Source organism: Notolabrus celidotus, chromosome 8 (genome assembly GCF_009762535.1).
Source record: "Notolabrus celidotus isolate fNotCel1 chromosome 8, fNotCel1.pri, whole genome shotgun sequence".
Lineage (NCBI taxonomy): Eukaryota > Metazoa > Chordata > Actinopteri > Labriformes > Labridae > Notolabrus > Notolabrus celidotus.
In genome coordinates, this window is record NC_048279.1 from 35962470 (window position 1) to 35990196 (window position 27727).

Sequence of the window (27727 nt, forward strand, 5' to 3'; positions counted from 1 at the left end):
TTCTGAGGCTGGTGGGAAGAGGCAGGCGTTGGCTCTCTGCCTGCAGACTTACTGATAACAGTCTGAAGTCAGAGGTCACAGTCAGGACTACAGTGAACTGCATGCCCTGTGTTAGTGTGTGCTTTTAAATCTACTGCAGTGTCACATATGTACCACTAGATGGCAACATTTTACAATAAAAGGTCACTTTCTCACAGAGATGTAGTCAAAAGTTTGGAAACACCTTCTCATTCAAGGGTTTGTATTTATTTTAATTATTGTAAACACTGTAGATTAATACTGAAGACATCCAAACTATGACAGAACATATATACTCTAAAAGTAGTATGGGAGGTAGAGCCTTCAGTTATCAGGCCCCTCTCCTTTGGAATCATCTACCAGTCAGGGTCCGGGAGGCAGACACCCTCTCTACTTTTAAGAGTAGGCTTCAAACTTTCCTTTTTGATGAAGCTTATAGTTAGAGCTGGATCAGGCTTGGACCAGCTTTTGTCATGCTGCTATAGGCCTAGACTGCCGGGGGAACTGGCACACTGACACACTGGGATCCTAGCTCACCCCCTTCTCCCCAACCCCCTCATCACTTACTTTAACTCTGCCTGTCCCATTAAAGTTACTAACCATAGACCTTTCTGGAGTCCCTGAGCTCCCTTGTCTCGTAGATTCCTCTGAGCTGTCGTAGACGTCCTCCTGCTGCGGACGTGCTGGACTCCAGCGGCAACAGCTTCTACTACTCGTCTCATCACTATCTCCTCTCTCTCTTACTCCCCTCTATCTGTCTTTCCAGACCCAACTCAGTCGAGGCATGATGGCTGTCTAACATGAGTCTGGTCCTGCTGGAGGTTTCTGCCTGTTAAAAGGAAGTTTTTCCTCACCTCTGTAACTAGCTAAATACTGCGATGTGCAATGCTCATGATGGATTAAGGTGGGGTCAGACTGAGTCTGATTCTGTCTTGGTGTTGGGTCTCTGTTCATAATTTGACATAGTGTGGTCTAGACCTGCTCTGTTTGTAAAAGCGTCTTGAGATAACGTTTGTTGTGATTTGGTGCTATACAAATAAAGATTGATTGATTGATTGATTGATTGATTGATTGATTGATTGATTGATTGATATGGAATTATTTAATTAACAAAAAAGTGTTAAATAAAGCAGAATCTGTTTCATATTTTAGATTCTGTAAAGTAGCCCCCTTTTTCCTTCATGACAGCTTTACACACTCTTGGTATTCTCTCAGTCTGCTTCATGAAGTGGTCTCCTGGAATGGTTTCTAATTAACATGAGCTTTGAAGAGTTCATTTGTAGAATGACTTGCCTTCTTAATGTGTTTGAGACCATCAGTTGTGTTGTTCAGAGGTAGGGTTAGTACACAATGGAGAGTCCTATTTGACTACTGTTGTAATCCAGATTATGGCAAAAACAGATTATGTCATAGTTTTGATGCCTTCAGTCAAATAATTAAAATAAATAAAAAACATTGAATGAGAAGGTGTGTCCAAACTTTTGATTTTGGTGGTATGTATAATTTATTCAGTTAATTTTTTTAATTTTAATTTTGTATTAATTTATGGGGTTATTAATTAGATCTTAAATTGTGATTTTTACAGATTACCTCTCATAATTGTAATATTATATTCTGTTTTATTTTGCTGTATTTATTTTTAGTGTAGCATCCTAGTTTCTTTTACTGGATTAACATTTTAGTGTTTTATTAATTTTTTATTTTAGTGAGTTTTTTTCCCATCTGGAGTTTTAAAGTCTTATGTTACCTCCAGTGTTTTTATTGAAATTTATGTATTATTTTAATTAATTATAATTATAATTAATATTATTATTATTATGTATTCATTTATTAATTTATTTAGTGCAAAATCTAATCCATCTAAAGGATAGCTCACAGTTAAAGTCATTGGAAGCCTACTTAAAGCTCCTGTGATCTTGGGATTTGTCCTCTACATACATGAGTGGGGACCAAACCTCCATTCTGATCCCAGCTGTGAAAGTGTTGGCCTCCACATCAGAGAGGGTAAATATTAGTTGAACCTTTCTTACTGCATTGAGAAGGATGTCATCATCACCAGTCGACCCGTCTGTATAAAGGCAGAGAGAGCAGTCACAGTGTGGACACTTCACTGGACTTCAAAAACCTCTTGGATCCAGAGATCCAGATTTTCATACTAAATTGACTTTCACCTGCAAAAGAGGACTTTGGACCACTGAGCAACAGCCCAGGTAAGGGGTTCAGGATCCGATCAGAGGATGCGAAGGACTCTGCTGTTGCTGCTTGCCTCTCTGGCTTTGCAAGCTGATGCGGCGCCGCTGTGAGTAACATCCATACTTTCTCTGAATCCACCTGAGCTTCAGGCCCATTCATAGAAAACACAGATATGAACAGTTTGCTTATTCAGCGACTGATGTTTTCTGATATTTTCAGAGCAGCAACATGAATCACCGGCTGTGATGCAGGTTCTGTTTTTGCAGTTTGTGTATCATCGATCAAAGTACTCTGGTCTAGGTTTGCCTGGATTACACCAGCTGTGGTGAAATGTGTTGACTCAAAGCTTGGTCTCAATCAAGGTCACCAACCAGTTACTCATTATTTGTGAAATCCACAGAGGAGCAAATTCTTTTATTTATTTATTTGGCAATTTGAGGGAATTGAAACTCAACCTGGGTTTCAGGAATACTCCCTGTAGGGTCAAAGGTCACAAACCAGCTTCCACTGCCTCACAAAGTAATTGGCATGAGTTGGTTTTGTTTAGCTTCAATTCGGTCTCTCCATTTCCTGTCATATTTTGTAATTCTTACCTCACATTTGTGTCTTTTACAGCCAGTTGTAGTTTCAGATTCCTCATGCTCTTCTTTCATAGTTTCCTTTGCAGCCTTGTTTTTTTTTTTTTTGTTTCTTCCTGTATTTTCCCTCCAGTTTGGGTGCAGGAACTTTCCCCAGAAACTAGGGACCTTTTGAGGAACTATGCACATTTCGACAGCAGGAACCAGGGTCTAAATTTAGTTCTGAGGTAGTTCATCTTCCCCAGAAAAGCCCCTGCTTTTGGGGTAGTACCAAGTGGCACTCTCCGGTCTTAAAATATGAGTCCAATGCAGAAGTGCTAAAAACTTCAGTTCATCAAGGATCCGCTTGAGGCTGGCTCTGGAAGTACCAGAAACCACATACACACCCATTCAAAGAAGCCGATCTTTACAGCAGAAATAAACATGTTTACAGCCTGGTTCAAAAAACAAGTGTAGTCTGGATAGCTCATTTCTCTATCAGCACTCACTGTATGGGGGAGAGGCACAGCTGACTTGATTGACAGGCGGGAACACTGTAGCTGTTGGCGAGGAGGCTCAAACTCCGCCTCTTTACGTCACAATCGCTCGACAGCAGCGATATGGCTGCCGCCGACGATTGGCCTCAAAACAGCGCTTCAGAAACAGATGGGTGACATCACGGATACTACGTCCATTATTCATAAAGTCTATGGTAGTACTCCCCAAAGGTCCAGGAACATTAAGGGGCGGGGCCTGTACTGCTTAACGTTTTCTGTTTGATAGAGTACCCGCAGTGTTTTTATTTCACCAAAAAAACAACTTGGTTTAATAACTCCTGAACATCGGTCTTCTCTGAGCCTGATAGTGTGAATGTGTCTCTGTCAGCTCCCGGTGTTCCAGTCTGAAGAGTGACCCTGTTAACTGGAGACCTTCAGCTGAACGTGTCAGTGTTTGTGGAGTTTACACAGCTGTTGAAACCATAGACTGTATTAAATATGGACGTAGTATCCGTGACGTCACCCATCTGTTCCTGAGTGCTGTTTTGAAGCCAGTCGTTGGCGGCAGCCATATTTGAAATGCTGAACTCAGCCAGGCAGAGTGTGACATAAAGGGGCGGAGTTTGAGCCTCCTAGCTAACAGCTATGTGTTCCCGACCGGGAGTCAAGTCAGTCATGTCCTTATTTGGGCAAAAACTCTTAATCTTAATATCTTCTTAACCGTGGCGTTAGAATAAAATTCACCCCCCGTACAGTGTGTGCCGATAGAGAGATTAGCTATGTAGACCCAAGCCGTTTTTTGAACCAGGCTGTAAACATGTTTATTAATGCTGCAAAGATCGGCTCTTTTGAATGGGTGTGTATGTGGTTTCCTGTGTTTCTGCAGCCAGCCTCAAGTGGATGCTTGATGAATTGCAGTTTATAACACTTTCACATGGGCTTCATATTTTGAGACTGGAGGTTGCCTCTTGGTTGAAACACAGAGGGAGTCCTTGGGAATGCATCCTAGTTGAGTTTTTATTCAAACGTCCAAATATCCTCATCAGATATTTAATGATCGTCTGAAGACGTTTGTGAGGGATGCATCCGGCTGAGAGTCTCCAGTTAACAGGGTCGCTCTTTAAACCGGAACACCGGTCGATCTCTGCCATGGCTTGTAAAATCTGTCTTGTTGCTTTAAATCCAGCGTTTCATACGTTCTGAATCCTCTTTGCTACTCGTGCTCGTCTTCTTCCAAGCACAAGAGTGATCTCCTTCATGCTAACAGGCTAACTGTGGAGCCGTACGTGACGATGTCGGCCTGTCTGTCTCCTTCTATGGCGTCATCTTTGTTGTATGGCCTTCATCTTACTGCCCTCTACTGGTCTGTAATTGGTTCCTAGCTTTTGTGTTTTTCCTCAAGTTGTTGCAAAATGCTCCTGCTCGAAGGCCAACTGAGGCTACAAGTCCCAGAACCTGTGTTGCTATGTGTGTGGACTTCAGTTTAGCTTGGTCCTTGTGCACAGCAGCTAACAGAAGAGTGACTCTTTCCTTTTCCCTGCAGGGAGGTGATGTCTGCCCCAAACTTGCTGCGTGTGGGAACGGCAGAAAACATCTTTGTGGAGTGTCAGGACTGCACAGGAGCGGACGTCAGAGTGGAAATCCACGTGATGAGCCATCCGAAAAAAGACAGAGTGCTGTCATCTACAACTTTGACCCTCACTGGTTCAAATGACTTCCAGGCTCTTGCACAAATAACGGTGAATATTGTTATTATATAAGCTAACATGCTGAAACCTGTCCTACCATGTAGAGGACATCCTCGCCTCAGAGTTCTGTCTTTTCACAGTGGCTACCATTTCGGCACATTCTGGGGTCAGGGGAAAGTCGTTGTAAATTGTTGGTATCACAGGTGACAGGAACGACCTTTGTAGTCTCACTTTAAACTGAGTCATACACCATCTTTAGCATTACTGTATTTATTTATTTGCTAGAACAAATGTTAGTCAATTTTAAACTCATATACTGTCTTATTTTGAATTATTACAGACACATAAATATTATTTATTCAGCAATTTGTTTTTAATTATTAATTTATTGTGGATTATTTCATAATTTATTTAGTAATTAATTCGATCTTATCATCTTGTGGTTTTTACAGATTACCTCACAGAATTTTAATATTTTATTCTTTGCTGTATTTACTTTTAGTGTAACATCTAAGTTTATTTTACTAGTTTAACTTTTTAGTATTTCATTATCTTATTAATTTATTCTATTTTGGTGTTTCCTCATTAACATGTGATGACAGTGTTTCCTCAGTTCGTCAGCAACTTCTTTTTTATTTCATTTTTATTATTATTATAATTGTATATATTTATATCCATAAATACCTATAAATATTATTTTTCCTCAGTTCGTTGGCAACTTCTTTTTTATTTTTATTTCACTTTTATTTTTATTATTAATATAATTATATATATATATTTTCATGAATATATATACATTTTATTTTTCCCCTTTTTATTATTATAATAATTGTATATATATTCATAGGTATATATATAAATATTTTTCCTCAATTCTTCAGCAACTACTTTTTTATTTTTTATTTCATTTACATTTTTTGTATTATCATAACTGTATATATATATACATATATATGTCCATATTTATATCCATAAATATATATAAATATTATTTTTCCTCAGTTCGTCAGTGACCTCTTTTTTTATTTTTTATTTCTATTAATAAATATAGAAATGTCCTCAGTTCTTCAACTTCTTTTTCATTTTTTAATTATATTTTTAAATGTATTATTAGTATTTTATATATATACATATATATGCTATATTTGTGTGTGTATCTATCTATTTTTTTTCCTATTTTGTTAAAACCATTATTATTTCTAGGTACAGCACTTTGTGTTGTGATATTATTGTATGAAAAGTGCTTTAAAAATAAAGTCTGACTCATTGATTGAATGATAGAAAATCTCAGTTTGGCTTTCAGAGACTCAGTTTAAGTTGAGTTATGTTTGGGATCACTTGTGGAAATTCTGAAACTTTGGTTTCTAAAGTCTAGCCTCAGATTATCAGAGCACTGTCAGAAAGGTTTACATCTGATGCAAATCTGGATTCAAGAGATATTTTAGAAAGCAGCTTCTCATCATCCTGGTGTCCACCACAAAGACAGACCATCAACTATAAACAACACGGGTCTAGTCAAAAATGAACCTGACATTTATTTTCATCCCATCGACTTAATTTATGTTGAAATAACTGAAATTCTGAAACTGTTATTCTTCTGGGTCCCAGGAGGATTCATTTCCTACCATGACCACATACAAGATAATCTACATATCCCATCCTGCTCTTCAAAATCTGCCTGTGTGTCTTCATGCTGGTTTCAGGTCTCACCTGGAGACTTAAGTTGGGATCCATATAAGAAGCAGTTTGTGTACCTACAAGCTCAGTTCCCCCAACGCCTGTTGGAGCATGTGGTTTTAGTGTCCTTTCAGTCCGGGTACATCTTCATCCAGACAGACCAGACCCTGTACACCCCGGACAGTCAAGGCATGTGCTGTAATATAACACTGATTTCATATAACATCCCTTATATTATATTATAGAATATTTCACACTCAGTCTTTCTCAGTTCACTACAGGATATTTACAGTGACACCCAGGATGGAGCCTGTGATGACGGATGAGTTCCTCCAAACTTATGATGCCATTGATGTTGAGATAGTGGTACAGTATATTATCTTACATTTAAAGCTATCAGTAAAAGTCTATGATGATTGGTCTGTATCATAAGCAGAAGGATTACTTCAACTTATAGCACAGGTTTAATGTGAATGTGTAGATGTGTGTGCCTCAGAGAACGTGGTTAACGCATTTTCTTTGTTTCTAGACCCCTGAAGGCATCACTTTGGAAAGCAATACATTCCCAGTTCAAAAGTCAGGGCTACACTCTGGGGATTACCGATTATCTGAGATTGTAAGGTGAGTTTATTTGACTACATTTGACTTTTGACTCCTTTTAAAAAAATGTTTTAATGGTTTGTGGTTAATGTTCACACATTTTGTGAGCTGAAATTATGAGATAGTAAGTCAAATGTAAGGATTGTAAATTAAATTGTGAGATAAATGGTCACAATGAAGAGATGAAATATAAAGATTAAAGCAGGATAGAGAGATAAGAGCAAATAATTATAAGATGAAAAAAACTGAATTTAAGGATAAAAGTAAAAAATAACCCTAATCATAAACCTAACCCTAACCCTAACCCTAACCCTAATCATAACCCTAACCCTAATCCTAACCATAACCCTAACCATAACCCTAATCATAAACCTAATCATAACCCTAATCCTAACCCTAACCCTAACCCTAATCCTAACCCTAACCCTAATCATAACCCTAATCCTAACCCTAACCCTAACCCTAACCCTAATCCTAACCCTAACCCTAACCCTAATCCTAACCCTAACCCTAATCATAACCCTAATCCTAACCCTAACCCTAATCCTAACCCTAACCCTAATCATAACCCTAATCCTAACCCTAACCCTAACCCTAACCCTAATCCTAATCATAACCCTAATCCTAACCCTAACCCTAATCCTAACCCTAACCCTAACCCTAATCATAACCCTAACCCTAACCCTAATCATAACCCTAATCCTAACCCTAACCCTAACCCTAACCCTAACCCTAATCCTAATCCTAACCCTAACCCTAATCCTAACCCTAACCCTAATCCTAATCATAACCCTAATCCTAACCCTAACCCTAATCCTAACCCTAACCCTAATCATAACCCTAACCCTAACCCTAATCATAACCCTAATCCTAACCCTAACCCTAACCCTAACCCTAATCCTAATCATAACCCTAATCCTAACCCTAACCCTAATCCTAACCCTAACCCTAACCCTAATCATAACCCTAACCCTAACCCTAATCATAACCCTAATCCTAACCCTAACCCTAACCCTAACCCTAACCCTAATCCTAACCCTAACCCTAATCCTAACCCTAACCCTAACCCTAACCCTAATCCTAACCCTAACCCTAATCATTACCCTAACCCTAACCCTAACCCTAATCATAACCCTAATCCTAACCCTAACCCTAACCCTAATCATAACCCTAATCCTAACCCTAACCCTAACCCTAATCCTAACCCTAACTCTAACCCTAATCCTAACCCTAACCCTAACCCTAATCATAACCCTAACCCTAACCCTAACCCTAATCCTAACCCTAACCCTTATCCTAACCCTAACCCTAACCCTAATCATAACCCTAACTCAGGACTTCACCCTAACCTAAGCAGCATCAAAACTGCATTCACATTTAACAGAACAACTTCATATTGCATTGTTTGTTTGAAACCTTGAATTTGTTACCATCTACTGTTCTCTCAGCCTAGAATACACAATTATTCAAAACAACTCATGGCAAATAGATAGACTGTCAAACCATAGATACACGTTGTGGTTCTCCATTTAATCCTTCACAGTAGTGTCATTTTACTTGTGTATATAAACATGTGTTGTTGTGTTTCTTTGTGTGTGTAGTCCTGGGCTGTGGAAGGTGCTGGCTAAGTTCCAAAGCTCCCCGCAGCATAGCTTCTCAGCAGAGTTCGAGGTCAAGGAATATGGTAATGTTTTGATAATGGTAATGATGCGTCAATGTGGTTTTTTTTTTACATCATGAGACACATTAACGCACGTTTGTTTTATCAGTGCTGCCCAGTTTCGAGGTTAAACTGACGCCTGTGAGCCCTTTCTTTTACGTGGACAGCCAAGATTTCACGGTCAACATCAAAGCTTCGTACGTAAAGAGTCTCATTTTGTGGATTTAGACTCCAGATTTATTTCATTTGAGAATAAGATATTTTAAGTGCTGTCTGATAGTCAGTTTTTATTTCATTTCAACCATCACATGTTCGATCTTCTTCTCTTGTAGCTATCCCTTTGGGGAAGAGGTGGATGGCACGGCCTATGTGTTGTTTGGGGTGGTGCAGGACGGTCAAAAGAGAGGCTTTTCACGTTCTATTCAGACTGTGCCGGTAGGAGCGGCGCTTCAGCAGAACAGCCAAAGAACTTCATACTTCCTTTTTGCTGTTTTTAAAGATGAATGTCTCCATTATGTTAGATCCATGGAGGTGCTGGAGAGGTTATTCTGAAGAGAGAGCACATCACAAAGGACTTTGACGACATTGGGCACCTCATAGGGAGCTCCATATTTGTAGCTGTTAGCTTGCTGACAGACAGCGGTGAGAGAACTGAAACACAGGATGTTTAATATTTTGTGATTCTTCATCACTAACTCAGTCAACAGATCTGAATGGGGAAGTGTCTAAAAGCTCCCAAACGACACCATAAGCATGATGTGAAATGCATGCTGTGCTGTCGCTTCGTGTCACTGTGTTGTTTCTGCATCACGTCCTGTTCCAGGTGGTGAGATGGTGGAGGCAGAGTTGAAAAACATCAAGATTGTTACATCGCCTTACACCATCACCTTCAAGAAAACACCCAGATATTACAAACCAGGGACTCCCTTTTATGTCTCGGTAACATCTTTTTTTTTTAAATATAACGATAAAGGACTCCCAGTCGAGATTTCTGGGCTCTTTTCCATGAGTTAAGTCTGACTACATCCAACCTGCTGGGGTCGTTGTCTGATAGTCAGCTGCTTGTGTTTCTGATGGCAGGCTGAAGTCGTGAATCCTGATGGCACCCCAGCACAAGGTGTTCCAGTGGTGATCAATCCAGGCAACTTACAGGAGAACACTTTAGCTAATGGCATGGTCAGACTGCCCGTCAGTACACAGGCCGGGACCAGCAGAGGGCAAATTACCGTAAGTATTGTCTTTGATATCAGAATTCTGCCTTGGATTCTAGAATTCCACCTTGGATCTCAGAATTCAGCCTTTGATTCTAGAATTCTGACTGATTCTAGAATTCTGCCTTTGAATCTAGAATTCTGCCTTTGATTCTAGAATTCTGACTTTGATTCTAGAATTCTGACTGATTCTAGAATTCTGCCTTTGAATCTAGAATTCTGCCTTTGAATCTAGAATTCTGCCTTTGATTCTAGAATTCTGATTTTGATTCTAGAATTCTGACTGATTCTAGAATTCTGCCTTTGAATCTAGAATTCTGCCTTTGATTCTAGAATTCTGACTTTGATTCTAGAATTCTGACTGATTCTAGAATTCTGCCTTTGAATCTAGAATTCTGTCTTTGATTCTAGAATTCTGACTGATTCTAGAATTCTGCCTTTGAATCTAGAATTCTGACTTTGATTCTAGAATTCTGCCTTTGATTCTAGAATTCCGCCTTTGATTCTAGAATTCTGCCTTTGGATCTAGAATTCTGCCTTTGAATCTAAAATTCTGACTTTGATTCTAGAATTCTGCCTTTGATTCTAGAATTCTGACTTTGATTCTAGAATTCTGCCTTTGATTCTAGAATTCTGCCTTGGATTCTAGAATTCTGCCTTTGATTCTAGAATTCCACCTTTGATTCTAGAATTCTGCCTTTGATTCTAGAATTCCACCTTTGATTCTAGAATTCTGCCTTTGAATCTAGAATTCTGCCTTTGATTCTAGAATTCTGCCTTTGATTCTAGAATTCCACCTTTGATTCTAGAATTCTGCCTTTGAATCTAGAATTCTGCCTTTGATTCTAGAATTCTGACTTTGATTCTAGAATTCTGACTGATTCTAGAATTCTGCCTTTGAATCTAGAATTCTGCCTTTGATTCTAGAATTCTGACTTTGATTCTAGAATTCTGACTGATTCTAGAATTCTGCCTTTGAATCTAGAATTCTGCCTTTGAATCTAGAATTCTGACTTTGATTCTAGAATTCTGCCTTTGATTCTAGAATTCCGCCTTTGATTCTAGAATTCTGCCTTTGGATCTAGAATTCTGCCTTTGAATCTAAAATTCTGACTTTGATTCTAGAATTCTGCCTTTGATTCTAGAATTCTGACTTTGATTCTAGAATTCTGCCTTTGATTCTCGAATTCTGCCTTTGATTCTAGAATTCTAACTGTTTCTAGAATTCTGCCTTTGATTCTAGAATTCTGCCTTTGAATCTAGAATTCTGACTGATTCTAGAATTCTGTCTTTGATTCTAGAATTCTGCCTTTGATTCTAGAATTCTGCCTTTGATTCTAGAATTCTGCCGTTGATTTTAGAATTCTGCCTTTGATTCTAGAATTCTGACTTTGAATCTAGAATTCTGCCTTTGATTCTAGAATTCTGCCGTTGATTCTAGAATTCTGCCGTTGATTCTAGCATTGAAAACCACATTGTGTTGAAATGTTTAACATTGACATGTTTTTTTTCTGTCCCCTGGTGTCCAAACATTGAATAATAACAGACATGTAATGGCATAAGGTGTCTACCTTGTGCCATTACATGTTTGTATAAAAACATATCCCTCAGAATTGAATCAGTTTGTGAAGCTTGATACTGCACATGTTGTTTTCATGGATGTCCATATCTAAGAGAAAAATCACAAAGGTTGGGTCAGAATTATAAGATAAAAAATGATCAAAATTAAGAGATAAAAAGTTAAATTGTGGGATAAAAGTCAAAACTATGGGACTGAACATGAATTATACAGTTCTAAGTAAAGTTGTGATTCTAAATTAAGAAATAAGAAGTTAAAATTATGAGGGAAATTGTCAAATTATGAGATGAATGTCAAAATTATGGGATAAAAATTGAAATTATGAGATAAAATATTCCAACTGTAAGATTAAAGTAAAAAATTATGAAAAAAAAGTCACAATTATGAGAAAAATGTAAAAATGATCAGATAAAATGTCATTGGATAAAAATGAACATTCCAATATAAAAGTCAAAATAATGAGATAAAAGAAAAAAAAACTTAAGCAGTAGGAACATGTTTTATGCAGTTTTTTAATTGAATGTATTTTTTTAATTCTTTAAATATATTCCCCCTCCCCAGGATTTTATTTTTTTTTGGTTTGTGTTTTTAATATTTTTATCACTAACCCGTCTGTGTCTCCAGTTTCTCGCAAGGACCAATGATCCTAAAATCGCAAGTAACCGACAGGCAATGGCCACCATGCAAGCCGACCCGTACTCCTCTAAAAGCAACAGCTTCATGTACATCAGTAAGGAACATCAGCTGGTAAAGAAAGGGTGGTGATAGTGGTGGGAGTAGCAAAGTATGGCAGGTGTAGCAGATAATTTCAGAGTCTCCTGTGTGTCTCTAATTCTCATTTCTGCAGAAGTGGACACAGCCGAGGGGAAACTGGGAGAAAATCTGAAAATGTTCCTTTTCCCAAGAAGACACGATAATGCACACAGTGACATCACTTGTCTGGTGAGAGATGTTTTACACCTGTTCATGTGATGGTTTTAATGTTTGTGTATGCTGATGTTCATGTGTGTCCCTGCAGATCCTGAGCAGAGGTCAGCTGGTGAAAACTGGTCGATTCCAGGACAGAGGTCAGGTTCTGATCTCCTTGCTGATTCCCATCACCAAAGAAATGCTGCCATCCTTCCGCGTCGTAGCTTACTTTCATACAAACGATAATGAAGTGGTGTCAGACTCTGTTTGGGTGGATGTAAAGGACTCCTGCACGGGCACGGTGAGTCACACGACGCTGATGTCGCCAGAAGTGTTTGAACACCCGTGCACAAACTGACAGATTTAAGTGCATCTTCCTCAGACGTGTTTTATTTTATGAAACCGCTTGAACTGACAAACGTCATCTTCTACACATCCAGCTGCGGCTTGAACCATCGAGACCCGCTCCGTCTTATAAGCCAAACAGAGTGTTTGGTGTGAAAGTAACAGGAGACCCAGGGGCCACAGTGGGACTCGTCATGGTTGACAAAGGCGTCCACGTGTTAAACAACGAGCACCGCCTCACCCAGAAGAAGGCAGTTTCTTTATTTCACTTTATGTCATCATCTCTGTTAGAGGATACATTGTAAAATATGTGTTTAAATATTACATTTGTAAGCCTTACTTGAGTTTCCACCCCGCTCAGGTGTGGGACATTGTAGAGACCTTCGACACGGGCTGCACGCGAGGCGGAGGAGAGGATGGTATGGGTGTGTTCTACGATGCTGGGCTGTTGTTTCAGTCCAGTGCTTCAGGGACTCCCTACAGACTAGGTGATACTATACTCTTCTCTTCCTAATCAGTCATCAATCTGTATTTTCTGTAAAATCACAAAAAAACACTTTTACAAACAGACCCAACATCAAGACCGGATCAGATCCAGTCTCATCTTACAGACAGGACTCAGTCTGATCTCATCTTAATCCACCATGAGCAGAGCACTTTGCAGCATTTAGCAAGTTACAGTGGCAAGGACAAACTTCCTTTAACAGGCAGAAACCTCCAGCAGGACCAGACTCATGTTAGACACACATCTGCTGAGACCGTGTTGAAGAGTGGGATAGAGGGAGATGAAGAGAGAGAGAGATGATAGTGGGGAGACAGATAGTAGTAGTTGTAGCAGCTGGAGTCTGGCACGTCCACAGCAGCAGAGATCCAGAGGAACCTACGAGACAAGGGAGCTCAGAGACTCCAGAAAGGTCTAAGAAAAGAGAGAAGTGAGGGAGAAGAATGAAAGAGAAAGAGAAGAATAAATGGTGAAGGAATGACAGAAGGAAAGGATGGGATAGGAAAAAGGGACATAATGGATGAAGAAACATGGAAAGAAAAAGAGAAAGAAAGGAAGAAAGAAAGGAAAGAAGACAAAAAGAGAGAAGGCAAGAAAGAAAGAAAGACAGCAGAAAGGAATGAATGAAAGAAAGGAAGAAGAAAAGAGAGAAGTAAAAAAGAAAGAAAGAAGGAAAGAAACAAACAAACAAACAAACAAACAAACAAAAGAAGAAAGAAAGAAAGACAGCAGAAAGGAATCAAAGGAAAGAAAGAAAGGAATCTACGGCAGAGATCCAGATGAATCTACGAGACAAGGGAGCTCAGGGACTCCAGAAAGGTCTATGGTTAGTAACTTTAATGGGAGAGTTAAAGTAAGTGATGGGAGGGATCCATTTCAGCTCCTTTCATATCACGCTGCACTCAACATTCACAAGTTAATCTATGTTCCAACCCTCAGCCATGGTCGTGAGCTTTAGGTAGTGACCAAATTAAGATTGCAGATACTGGGAGGAAAGTTCAAGGTAGACAAACGTCCTTTAACAGGCAGAAACCTCCAGCAGGACCAGACTCACGTTAGACACCATGTCCTCTGCTCTGAAGAAGAGAAGGACCATCAGCGCACAGTTCAAAAGTCAGCAACCCTGATGGTATGGGGATGCATTAGTGTTCAAGTGGCAAGGACAAACTTCCTTTAACAGGCAGAAACCTCCAGCAGGACCAGACTCATGTTAGACACACATCTGCTGAGACCTACCGTGTTGGAGAGAGGGATAGAGGGAGATGAAGAGAGAGAGAGATGATAGTGGGGAGACGGATAGTAGTAGTTGTAGCAGCTGGAGTCTGGACCACGTCCACAGCAGCAGAGATCCAGAGGAACCTACGAGACAAGGGAGCTCAGGGACTCCAGAAAGGTCTAAGAAAAGAGAGAAGTGAGGGAGAAGAATGAAAGAGAAAGAGTAGAATAAATGGTGAAGGAATGACAGAAGGAAAGGATGGGATAGGAAAAAGGGACATAATGGATGAAGAAACATGGAAAGAAAAAGAGAAAGAAAGGAAGAAAGAAAGGAAAGAAGACAAAAAGAGAGAAGTCAAGAAAGAAAGAAAGAAAGACAGCAGAAAGGAATGAATGAAAGAAAGGAAGAAGAAAAGAGAGAAGTAAAAAAGAAAGAAAGAAAGAAAGCATAAAGGAATCAAAGGAGAAAAGAAAGAAAGAAAGAAAGAAAGAAAGAAACAAAGAAACAAAGAAACAAAGAAACAAAGAAACAAAAGAAGAAAGAAAGAAAGACAGCAGAAAGGAATCAAAGGAAAGAAAGAAAGAAAGGAAGAAAGCATAAAGAAACAAAAGAAGAAAGAAAGAAAGAAAGAAAGACAGCAGAAAGGAATCAAAGGAAAGAAAGAAAGGAATCTACGGCAGAGATCCAGATGAATCTACGAGACAAGGGAGCTCAGGGACTCCAGAAAGGTCTATGGTTAGTAACTTTAATGGGAGAGTTAAAGTAAGTGATGGGAGGGATCCATTTCAGCTCCTTTCATATCACGCTGCACTCAACATTCACAAGTTAATCTATGTTCCAACCCTCAGCCATGGTCGTGAGCTTTAGGTAGTGACCAAATTAAGATCGCAGATACTGGGAGGAAAGTTCAAGGTAGACAAACGTCCTTTAACAGGCAGAAACCTCCAGCAGGACCAGACTCACGTTAGACACCATGTCCTCTGCTCTGAAGAAGAGAAGGACCATCAGCACACAGTTCAAAAGTCAGCAACCCTGATGGTATGGGGATGCATTAGTGCTCAAGTGGCAAGGACAAAGTTCCTTTAACAGGCAGAAACCTCCAGCAGGACCAGACTCATGTTAGACACACATCTGCTGAGACCTACCGTGTTGGAGAGAGGGATAGAGGAGAATAGGAGTGCTCTTACGTCATGGGGGACTCTCTGGTATAAGGAGAGGGACTGAGGACGGTATCCATATAAATACTAGAAAAGACACATTTCCAGCAGTTTAATTAGAAGTAAATAAGACTCCAAATCTAGATATCTTATCTTTTTAAATAATATTTATTTTGTTAGGGGCGATTTTTGTCTGAATGGTGATTTTTGACAGCCGGCTGATGGTGCCACGGTCCTAAAGATGGCAGCAGCAACAAAAAAATCACTCATGAAAACCCATGAACATTGCATTCATGTCTATGTCCCTCTTTGCACAAGGACAAACACACCCAGAGCGCACCCATTGCACTTATACAGGGTGTGTTTAAACTATTTTTAAACTATTCATCACAAAGTTTAATGGGCTTATTTTGTTTTGAAGAGGATCACTTCCTTGTTAGATTTTAAAGATGTTGTCTGTGTTTTGCTTCCAGAGTCGAAATGTCCAGATCTCACCCGGAGGAAAAGATCCTCAGGTACGATGGAAGTCACCGGTGTTGCCAATAAGCGACTGTGTTGCTATATTTAGTCAGTTTTCAGACTCCTCTAGCAACTCTTTTTCAAGAAAGCGACTAGCGACAAATCTAGTAACTTTTTCTGGAGTTAAATTCAGACTTTTGGAGACTGACGTGAAAGCATGTATCGTTATTACTCTACTCATGGAGCAGTGGATGCTGCTGTGAGTCCCTCCTAGCTGCATTCAGAGCAGGAGGCGTTCACCCCTCAGCATCCAGACTGTTAATGTATCACGCATGTACGAAGACACCGCTGGCTGATCCCGCCTACTGTCTCTTTTTGGTCCTTTTAGAGAGTTAATGTAGATTGTTTACAACAAACATCCTGAAAATGTTCTGGTTGAAAAATGTAATGTTTACTTTGATTTGTTGTCGGCTCTTAAGTGTAGTTATAAACATATTTAGGGTGTTTTTACTCTTTTTTTTGTCTCTCCCTCTACGTCACACGTCTCTCCTGCAGCGTCCACTACAATTCAGATTATGCTAATTAAGTGATGACGTCATTTAGCGACTTCTAGCGACTTTTAGGACAGCCAATAGCCACTTTCCTCACTGAGGAGTTGGCAACACTGGTCACAACCGTCTTCAGTGAGCAATGTTGCCAACTCCTCAGTGAGTAAGGCGCTTTTAAACAAAACTGATTGGACTTGAAATGGAAGAATAGTAGTTTAAAAAATCATTGTTTTAATCACACTTTAGGTGAGGGCACTTATACGGACAGCGATGAAATTATTTCTCGGTCAAGGTTCCATGTAAGTTGGCTGTGGATGGATCTCCATCTTCCTGCTTGCCCTCCAAACAACCCGAACTGGTCAGTAAAAGACGTCTGTTTACTCATTCATTTTTAAAGCTACCCTTCATCTTATTGAGTTCTGACATTTTTATTTGTTCCAGCGACTCTACATCAGTGGTGAAAAACTTTATATTGGCCGACTCATCGACAACCTGGCAGGTCATTGGTATTAGTCTGTCAAGGACTCATGGGATCTGTGTTGGCGAGCCGTTGGAAGTAAAAGTCAGAAAAGATTTCTTCATCGATCTCCGGCTGCCGTATTCTGCTGTCCGAGGAGAGCAGCTGGAGGTCAAAGCAGTCCTCCACAACTACAGCCCAGTTCTTGCAATTGTGAGTCTATAGGTGCTTTTTCACCACGGGAACTTTCCTCAGGAACCTTTTGGGGAGCTATGCACATTTTGACAACAGGAACCAGGGTTTAATTTTAGCCCTCAGGTGGTTAATCTCCCCCTGAAAAGCCCCTGCTCAGGGTCAGTACTTTCCAAAGGTCCAGGAACTTTGGGGGACTGAGCTGCAGTGCTGAGCATTTCTGATTGGTAGATCACCCGCAGTGTGTTTGTCTCACAATAATATCACACACACCTGTGATTCACCTGGTTTAATACCTCCTGAACATTGGTCTTCTGTGAGCCTGATAGTGTGAATCCATCTCTGTCAGCTCCCGGTGTTCCGGTTTTAAAAGTGACCCTGTAAACTGGAGACCTTCAGCTGAACGTGTCAGTGTTTGTGGAGTTTACACAGCTGTTGAAACACAGAGGGAGTTCCTGGGAATGCAAACTAGTTTAGTTTCTATGAAGATTTCAAAATATCCTCATCAGATATTTAATGATGGTCTAAAGACGTTTATGAGGGATGCATCCGGCTGAAAGTCTCCAGTTAACAGGGTCGCTGTTTAGACCAAAACACTGTACACTGTCGTACACTGATTTTTGAAGGACTGGCAGCAGCAGCATCCAAATGCGAGGCCTCACAGTTCAACAGATTAGCCTTTTCCTGACCCAAATAATAATAGTCGGTTTTAAACCCACTCTGTCTTCACACTCACTCTTTGTTTCGTCTGTCTTACAGGTGCGTGTGGATCTGTTGGAGACGGAGCACGTGTGCAGTGCAGCCTCCAAGCAAGGGAGGCATCGTCAGGAGGTCAAAGTCGGGCCTCACTCTAATCAATTTGTACCCTTCATCATTACTCCCACAAAGAACGGACGGCACAGCATTGTGGTCAAAGCAGCTGTGAGAAACTCGTCACTCTCTGATGGAGTCATGAAGATTTTGCACGTTGTGGTACGAGAATCACACTCCATCTTTCTGTTTCCATAGGCTGTAACCATATCAGTTTTCATACTGCAGTAAAATATAAAACCAGGCTTCAATTGGCAGCCACCTATGGCCTGCATACATGAATCCAACATGTGAAAAACCAATTGACCTTCCACTGGTGAGGCATGCACAGAAGTGACCTGTCCCACAGAGCTAACCCAAAGACACATTAAACTCACAGATAAAACATCAGAGCTCCCTCAGGTGGGTCCAGTCCACAGCAGAACAGATTCTCCCGTGGGTGTGAAGCAGACTCTCGCGGTTATGGAGAGTTCAATGACTCTTAGTCAGTGTTTGTTTCCTCTCACCGTTCCTCCTCTACTCTGAGAATCTGGAGCACACAGCGCTGCAGGAGCCTCATTGGTCCACAGAGCTGTTCATCATGGCGTTGATAATAGAAGAGGATCAGGGCCACTGATTTGTTATTTAAGTCCGACCTTTTCTCTCAGAATTCTGCCTCTGAGATCAAAGTCAGAGTTCTAGAATCAAAGTCAGAGTTCTAGAATCAAAGTCAGAGTTCTGGAATCAAAGTCAGAGTTCTAGAATCAAAGTCAGAGTTCTAGAATCAAAGGCAGAGTTCTAGAATCAAAGGCAGAGTTCTAGAATCAAAGGCAGAGTTCTAGAATCAAAGTCAGAGTTCTAGAATCAAAGTCAGAGTTCTAGAATCAAAGTCAGAGTTCTAGAATCAAAGTCAGAGTTCTAGAATCAAAGTCAGAGTTCTAGAATCAAAGTCAGAGTTTTAGAATCAATGTCAGAGTTTTAGAATCAATGTCAGAGTTCTAGAATCAAAGTCAGAGTTCTAGAATCAAAGTCAGAGTTTTAGAATCAAAGTCAGAGTTTTAGAATCAAAGTCAGAGTTCTAGAATCAAAGTCAGAGTTCTGGAATCAAAGTCAGAGTTCTAGAATCAAAGTCAGAGTTCTAGAATCAAAGGCAGAGTTTTAGAATCAATGTCAGAGTTCTAGAATCAAAGTCAGAGTTCTAGAATCAAAGGCAGAGTTCTAGAATCAAAGGCAGAGTTCTAGAATCAAAGGCAGAGTTCTAGAATCAAAGACAGAATTCCAGAATTCTGGGTCAGAATTCTAAAATTCTAACTCCTTTTCAAAATTCAGACAAAAGTCAAAATTCTGGTGAAAGGTGGAACTAAATAAGAAACTGAATTTGCCTCTGTCCTTTTTATTACTTTATTTGTCTTTTTTCTGGAATAGAATAATTAATTCAAACTGAATTTCTCAGAAAAATAAACACCAGTTATTATTATTATTATTATTATTATTATTATTATTATTATTATTATTATTATTATTATTATTATTATTATTATTATTAATAATCAGCATAATAACAACTGTAATGACAGAAACCATGTTTTTGACATGTGTTTTTATTTTATAGTTTGGCCTGTTAACATAATGGAGGCGGGGTTTATGAGCTATACTGCAGCCAGTCAGCAGAGGGAGCTCTGAATCTTCACAGCAGAGTCAGAAATCATTAGACCCAAAATGTGTCCACAGGTAGTCCCTTGTCCAGCTGCCTTGCTCTGCTTGTTGTAAGGAGTCATTTTCGACAGCAGGAGCTTTGTTAGGCATTTGATGAGCTAACTAATGGCTAGCTTGGATAGGCAAAATCATCCATGACGATGAAGAAGCTGCACAGAGTGGACGTGAATTTGCATCTGGGAGCACTTGTTGCAGATAAATGATTGGTTGAAAAGGAAAACAAACAGGGATGTACCTGGTTGGCTGCCTGAGCAGAGCTCGTTGGTCAGGGAATTATGAACAGCTTTGTCTGCCTGAGGGTTTATTAGAATTACTAAGTATGTGATTTATGTTGTTGTTTTTCCAGCCCAAAGGTGTTTTAACAAAAGCTGAAATGAGTGTGAGTCTAGACCCTGCAAGAAAAGGTGTTGGTAAGTCTGTCATTGAATACCTACATGATGTAGTGATTCACTGCCGTGCATGTGTCACCTTCTGACTGACTTCCCAACATTTGTTTCTTTTCAGGTGGAAAACAAGAAGAAACCATGAACAGTTTTATTCCAAAGAACCATATTGTTCCAAACTCTCTTACCAGAACATATCTCTACGTGACCGGTAAGCAACATTTTAAGTTTGGGCGTGTCATGCGATGAAGTGTCTGTATCTGCCTTTGTCTAACAATCTATTTTTATTGTTTTTTGTTTTGTTTGCATGCAGGTAGACGAGATTCTGCACCGCTGGAGGACGCTATAAGTGGTAACTCCATGGGTACTCTGATCTTCCTGCCGTCCGGCAGTGGAGAGGAGAATATGATGTCCATGACCCTGACCACCATCGCAACCACATACCTGGACAAAACCAACCAGTGGGAAACCGTGGGCTTCCAGAAACGTGACGAAGCCATCAAACACATCAAGACTGGTAGGCAAGAACAGCTGGTGCTGATACCAGAGATATCATTGATGCCTCTTTGTGCAGAAATGTAAAGTTCCAGACTCGGCAGAGATGGTTTCAGTAAACAACCCTGCCCCAAGGATCCAAGCCAGGAGCACTGACATTATATTATACACTGTTTGCACCAGGATTGTCACATCCGTCACAACAACTTGAGCCATCAGAGGAATACAAAACATGCTTTAATCAAAGGAAGAACATGTTTGAGAGCGAATGCACAAGACTCTTTTACGAGTTCTTTGTTCTGTTTCTCTCCAGGCTACAATCAAGAGCTCAAGTACCGTAAAAGAGATGGGTCCTTTGCTGTGTTTCCCAATCACCAAAGCAGCACTTGGTGAGGCGCTGCAGACTGACTGTATGTCCAGTGAAAATATTTAAACACATCTAAAAACCTTCTCCCTTCCTTTCTAAGGTTGACCGCCTGTGTAGTCAAGGTGTTTGCCATGGTCTACAACTTGGTGCAAGTGGACAGAAACGTAATCTGTGCCGCTGTCAAGTTTATTATTCTCAACACGCAGCAAGCTGATGGTGCATTTAGAGAGATTGGGAGGGTGACCCACGGAGATATGATTGTGCGTTTGCTTATATTATCATCACACATTCTTCATCTTGATGTTACAATATAGATCACTGAGATACAAAAACTGTCCCACTTCACGGTCTATGATTTGATATGATTAACAGTAGTTTGTGTGCATGTGCAGGGTGACGTTAGAGGCACAGATTCAGACGCTTCCATGACGGCCTTCTGCCTCATTGCCATGCACGAGTCAAGGACGCTGTGCTCTGACATCGTACATGTGAGTACAACAGCTCCAAACAGTGTTTACTCCTTTTCCCTCAACCTTCTTACTATTCGAGATTCAAGAGCAGCGTCGTCTGAGAGTTTGACAAGACATCTTTTCTCTATTTTTGTATCTAGAGTCTGCCAAACAGCATAGACAAAGCAGCGGCCTACCTGGAGAATCGTCTGCCGAGCCTTACCAACCCGTACGCGGTTGCGATGACATCATACGCCCTGGCCAACGAATTTAAACTGAACCAGGAAGTTCTTTACAGATTTGCTTCCCCAGGTGTCGTCACACAGATCACAAACAATAAATGACATGTTTCGTAGAACCCAGCTGAATTGATAATTGATTCAATACCATCGGACTCAATAATGCTTGGATTAAGCTTGTTGGAGTTACAGCGCTGTTATGAATCTGTGTTTTGGTGTTTCTCTTCCCCAGATCGGTCCCACTGGCCTGTGCCTAAGGGACAAATTTACACACTGGAGGCCACTGCGTACGCTCTTCTTGCTCTGGTGAAAACCAAGGTGAGCACTTCTTCTTGGCACCATAGACTGTATAAATAATGGACGTAGTATCTGTGACGTCACCCATCTGTTCCTGAGCGCCGTTTTGAAGCAAATCATTCGCGGCAGCCATATTGGAAATGCAGAACTCAAAAAATGTCACCCCCCCCCCATACAGTGTGTGCCGATAGAGAGATTAGCTACGTAGAGCCAAGCCGTTTTTTGAACCAGGCTGTAAACATGTTTATTAATGCTGCAAAGATCCTCTTTTTTGAATGGGTGTGTATGTGGTTTCCGGTGTTTCTGCAGCCAGCCTCTAGAGGATTCTTGATGAATTGCAGCATGGGCTTCATATTTTGAGACCGGAGGTTGCCGCTTGCTTGGCAGAGAGAAATCAGCTATTCAGAGCAGAACTGTTTTTTGAACCAGGCTGTAAACGAGTTTATTTCTGCTGTTACAATGTTACAATGTTACAATGTCATTTATCAGACGCTTTTATCCAAAGCGACGTACATACGAGAACAAGAACAACACAAGCAAAGATCTAGACAAGAGGAAACAAGATCAGTGAGAGGAACAAAGAGCTTCAAGTCCATTTGGGTGCAGGTACTGCCAAGCAGTGTAAAGGCAATGCACAAAGTAAATAAGGAACATCTACAATGAAGCAACCAAACCATTTAAGACCTTCCATTATCATCATCAGCAATTAACATCACCACAATAATGACCAAAGTACCAAGTGCTGGGTCACTCCAGACCTGAACACAGAGTCCCAGAGTAGAGCAGGACAGTGAGAGTCAACTGTAGCTGGAAGACATGATCTGCCACTGGGGACAACAGTGGAGAACAGTCTAGCTAAGTGCATAGTGCTTCCTAAAGAGCTGGGTCTTTAGCTGTCTTCTTTGACTTCTCTCACCGACTGAATGGTCTGATCTGTTAGCATGCTCACCTAAATCAAACCACATGTACCCCTTTTCCACCAAGGCAGTTTCAAGGCCGGTTCGGAGCCGGCGCTCAATCATCATCATCATCATCATCAATCTTTATTTGTATCGCGCAAAATCACAACAAATGTTATCTCAAGACGCTTTTACAAACAGAGCAGGTCTAGACCACTCTATGTCAAATTATGAACAGAGACCCAACACCAAGACAGGGTAAGACTCACTCTGACCCCACCGTAATCCATCATGAGCATTGCACATCGCAGTATTTAGCTAGTTACAGTGGCAAGGACAAACTTCCTTTAACAGGCAGAAACCTCCAGCAGGACCAGACTCATGTTAGACACACATCTGCTGAGACCGAGTTGGGTCTGGAAAGACAGATAGAGGGGAGTAAGAGAGAGAGGTGATAGTCAACTGAGAGCCCCAGCCGGGGAAAACCCGTTCCAGAGCAGCTCCAACTCTTTGCTGGTCTAGACCCACAAACTGCTTACATCAGGAGCAGGGGCAATAAAAAAAGAGTAATGGATTCCAAGGCAAAGCAGCGGTCGGCCGACGAGACAAGCTGCCACCTCGCGGTTTGGTCGTCGCAAGAGATCCAGAAAAGTCCGCCATCGTTGTTGTTGTGAGGGAAGGTTCGCACTAGGGTTGCTAGGAAAAGCGGTCACATAAATCTGACGTCATGACGTGCCTCTTCCACGGACTCGAGCGGGCGGACAAACAAACAGGGTGCCGTGTTGGTTCACGAGTTCAACCAGCTTCAAACCAGCGTGAGCACCAGCCCGGAAATACAACTTGGTTCAGGTTGGTTGAAAAGAGGGTAATGATGGAACGAGCCAGGACAGTCAGGACTTACCTTTTCTAATTTTACTCAAGTGACAAATAAATGGGACACAACGCCATCTGCATGAATGTGAATCCTTGTGTTTATACAGGCCTTTGAAGATGCCAGACCTGTTGTCAGGTGGTTAAACCAACAGCAGAAGGTGGGCGGAGGTTACGGATCAACTCAGGTAACAAGGACTCTCCTCTCAATCCTGATACCTCAGGATTTTTACTCATCATGGCTTCTTCTTCTACTCACACTTTTCCTCTCCAGGCGACCATGATGGTGTACCAAGCTGTGGCTGAGCACTGGGCCAGTGCTAATGACCCAGAGTATGATCTGAAAGTGACCATTGCGTTGTCAGGAAGAGCAAGGCCTGACTATTTCAACTTTAACATAGAAAACCACTCCATCACAAGAACAATTAAAGTGAGAACCGTCTTTCACACACGCTCCTGAATATCCTGACTGTTCTTTTCTTGACTTATGTTTGTGTGCACGTTTAAATTCTTACAGACCAGTTCTATAAATGTAGATGCGAACGTGACCGCCACGGGGACAGGAAAAGCAACAGTGAAGGTGAATAAAAGATATTGTCATTTCTGATTTTGAGACTCTTTCTTACCTTGTAAGGTCTGAACTTTAAACATGGCTTCCCAGGAAGCTTCTCACATACTTGCTGTTTTCCCGCTTGTGACAGATGGTGTCGCTGTACTATGCTCCACTCAGAGAACAAAGCAGGGACTGTCAGAAGTTTAACTTGTCAGTGCAGCTCATCCCTGGTAATTTGTCTTTATCGTCTTTATTCCTGTTTAACTTTCATCTACTCTGCCCCTCTTTACATGCTGTTTCATTGTGCTTTTTACTCTGATGAGTCCCAGGATAACACTTGAACAAAACACTGACTGTTTTGCAGAAATAACGGATGACAATGAGCAGACTTACAGGCTGAGAATAGATGTCATGTAAGTAAAAACAAACGTCCTTTAACAGGCAGAAACCTCCAGCAGGACCAGACTCATGTTAGACACACATCTGCTGAGACCGTGTTGGAGAGAGGGATAGAGGGAGATGAAGAGAGAGAGAGAGAGATGATAGTGGGGAGACGGATAATAGTAGTTGTAGCAGCTGGAGTCTGGACCACGTCCACAGCAGCAAAGATCCAGAGGAACCTACGAGACAAGGGAGCTCAGGGACTCCAGAAAGGTCTATGGTTAGTAACTTTAATGGGACAGGAAGAGTTAAAGTGAGAGACAGGCAGAGAGAGGAGAGAGAGGGAAAGACAGGATCCCAGTGTGTCAGTCTAAGCCTATAGCAGCATAACTAAGACCTGGTCCAAGCCTGATCCAGCTCTAACTATAAGCTTTATCAAAAAGGAAAGTTTGAAGCCTACTCTTAAAAGTAGAGAGGGGGTCTGCCTCCTGGACCGTGACTGGTAGATGATTCCAAAGGAGAGGGGCCTGATAACTGAAGGCTCTGCCTCCCATACCACTAAACAGCTGACACTCAAGAAGTTCTTGGTCCTTGTGAAGAACAAATCCAGAGCAAAACACCACGACACATTAGGGATTGTGGTTTCTGTATGAAACCACAAACCTACAGCAGAGATTCAGAGGAACCTACGAGACAAGGGTGCTCAGGGACTCCAGGAAGGTCTATGGTTAGGAACTTTAATGGGACTCAGTCTGATCTCATCTTAATCCACCATGAGCAGAGCACTGTGCAGCATTTAGCAAGTTACAGTGGCAAGGACAAACTTCCTTTAACAGGCAGAAACCTCCAGCAGGACCAGACTCATGTTAGACACACATCTGCTGAGACCGTCTTGGAGAGAGGGATAGAGGGAGATGAAGAGAGAGAGAGAGATGATAGCGGGGAGACTGATAGTAGTAGTTGTAGCAGCTGGAGTCTGGCACGTCCACAGCAGCAGAGATCCAGAGGAACCTACGAGACAAGGGAGCTCAGGGACTCCAGAAAGGTCTAAGAAAAGAGAGAAGAGAGGGAGACCAGAAGAAAGAAAAAGAGGAGAATAAATGGTGAAGGAATGACAGAAGAACAAAGAGAGAAGTGAAGAAAGGAATAAGGAAGGAATGAAAGGAAAATGAATAAAAGAAAGAAAGAAAGATGAACAGAATGGTTAGTAACTTTAATGGGACAGGAAGAGGTAAAGTGAGAGACAGGCAGAGAGAGGAGAGAGAGGGAAAGACAGGATCCCAATGTGTCAGTCTAAGCCTATAGCAGCAGAACTAAGACCTGGTCCAAGCCTGATCCAGCTCTTACTATAAGCTTCAAGTGTAATCTTAAAAGTAGAGAGGGGGTCTGCCTCCCGGACCCTGACTGGTAGATGATTCCAAAGGAGAGGGGCCTGATAACTGAAGGCTCTACCTCCCATACTACTTTTAGAGACTTTAGTCACGATGAGCAGGCCTGCATGTTGGGAGCGTAGTGTTCTAGAGGGGTATCAGGGCGCTATGAGCTCTTTAAGATATGAAGGTGTCTGATCATTAAGAGCTTTGGAGGTCAGAAGGATTTTAAATTCTACACTAGATTTTATGGGGAGCCAGTGTACATAACTACCCATTCACCAAGCATTATTCCTTACAAATCAGTTCTAGGAATGCTACAAGTGTACTCTGATGTACAATGGTCACCACAGTTCTGGTTGCGAGAGGTGCGTGTTGCTGGAGAAGGACACAGTCCCCTTTTTGCATCACTATGGACTTCAGTGTTTATCTTTCAAACCAAATTTCCAGAGACTTCAACTTCCATTTTAAAGCTTTAGACACCTGAGATCTTAAAGGATACTTTGTCTGACACTGATAGAGGAGTTTCCAGATCCCTGTCTTCTGGCATTGGATGTAACACTCCTGTCCTTTTTTGACAGGTACAAAGACACAAAACATGATGCAACTCTTTCAATCCTGGATATCAGCTTGCTAACTGGCTTTATTGTGAACACACAAGACCTGGACAATGTAAGAACGTCTACAGATGCACACAAAACAACGCCACATGCAGGACATTGAGTTTTGTTTAGAGGAAGAATGCTGTATTCAGTGGTTGAGACGGTTGTTTAAACATGTTTGTATTTGTCCAGATGTCCCAAGGACCTGCCCGCACCATCGCCAATTATGACATGAACACCGTACTGTCTGAAAGAGGCTCACTCATCATCTACTTGGACAAGGTGAGACCTCCTCCCTTCATTCAACACTCTTCACTGTCTTTCTGTCCTGTCTTTCTTTATACCTGCCTCACACCTCTTCACAGGTTTCTCACACGCAGCCAGAGGAGATCACATTTAGGATCCATCAAAAGTTTAAAGTGGGAGTCCTACAACCAGCTGCTGTGTCTGTCTATGAATACTATGACCGTGAGCTGGGGAGAAACTTTGAGACAAGTATTTTTCAAAGTTTCTGATGTGCTTCTGTTTGTAACAAAAATATTGTTTTATCTTTCAGCAGAAAGTCCATGTGTGAAGTTCTACCGTCCGGAGAGGAAAACCAAACAGCCGCATTGCACAAATGATGAATGCATATGTATTGGAGGTAAACGGGACATGAATCTCTGCAATATCTTTAAAGATAAGACGTTTCCGACCAGAGGAGCTTTACCCCAGAACTACGTGCGTTTCGACCGGTGGACCCAGGGTCTAAATGTAGTTCAGTGGTAGATAATCTCCCCCCTAAAAAGCCCCTGCTAGGGGGGTAGTACTTTTCAAAGGTCCCGGGACTTTCAGGGGGCGGGGCCTGCAATG

General features: G+C 41.2%; 1 protein-coding gene across 1 annotated transcript in view; it reads left to right on the forward strand.

Annotated features, from left to right (window-relative positions):
* The first annotated feature begins 2226 nt into the window (after positions 1-2226).
* LOC117817291 (complement C3-like) overlaps positions 2227-27727 on the forward strand; it is a 29843-nt gene continuing 4342 nt past the window's right edge. Inside the window, exons 1-37 of the mRNA XM_034689908.1 lie at positions 2227-2317; positions 4809-5004; positions 6657-6819; positions 6902-6996; positions 7160-7251; positions 8832-8914; positions 9000-9087; positions 9223-9325; positions 9412-9532; positions 9714-9829; positions 9971-10117; positions 12305-12410; positions 12528-12622; positions 12699-12890; positions 13030-13185; positions 13296-13422; positions 16283-16324; positions 17063-17174; positions 17258-17486; positions 18225-18437; positions 20317-20380; positions 20475-20564; positions 20667-20870; positions 21162-21237; positions 21316-21475; positions 21608-21703; positions 21826-21976; positions 22136-22221; positions 24080-24157; positions 24244-24399; positions 24487-24549; positions 24671-24752; positions 24887-24935; positions 26855-26945; positions 27068-27157; positions 27241-27343; positions 27432-27518. Coding sequence (XP_034545799.1) covers positions 2256-2317; positions 4809-5004; positions 6657-6819; positions 6902-6996; positions 7160-7251; positions 8832-8914; positions 9000-9087; positions 9223-9325; positions 9412-9532; positions 9714-9829; positions 9971-10117; positions 12305-12410; positions 12528-12622; positions 12699-12890; positions 13030-13185; positions 13296-13422; positions 16283-16324; positions 17063-17174; positions 17258-17486; positions 18225-18437; positions 20317-20380; positions 20475-20564; positions 20667-20870; positions 21162-21237; positions 21316-21475; positions 21608-21703; positions 21826-21976; positions 22136-22221; positions 24080-24157; positions 24244-24399; positions 24487-24549; positions 24671-24752; positions 24887-24935; positions 26855-26945; positions 27068-27157; positions 27241-27343; positions 27432-27518 — 4264 coding nt within the window. The 5' untranslated portion in view covers positions 2227-2255. The remainder of the gene's footprint in view (positions 2318-4808; positions 5005-6656; positions 6820-6901; positions 6997-7159; positions 7252-8831; positions 8915-8999; positions 9088-9222; positions 9326-9411; positions 9533-9713; positions 9830-9970; positions 10118-12304; positions 12411-12527; positions 12623-12698; positions 12891-13029; positions 13186-13295; positions 13423-16282; positions 16325-17062; positions 17175-17257; positions 17487-18224; positions 18438-20316; positions 20381-20474; positions 20565-20666; positions 20871-21161; positions 21238-21315; positions 21476-21607; positions 21704-21825; positions 21977-22135; positions 22222-24079; positions 24158-24243; positions 24400-24486; positions 24550-24670; positions 24753-24886; positions 24936-26854; positions 26946-27067; positions 27158-27240; positions 27344-27431; positions 27519-27727) is intronic.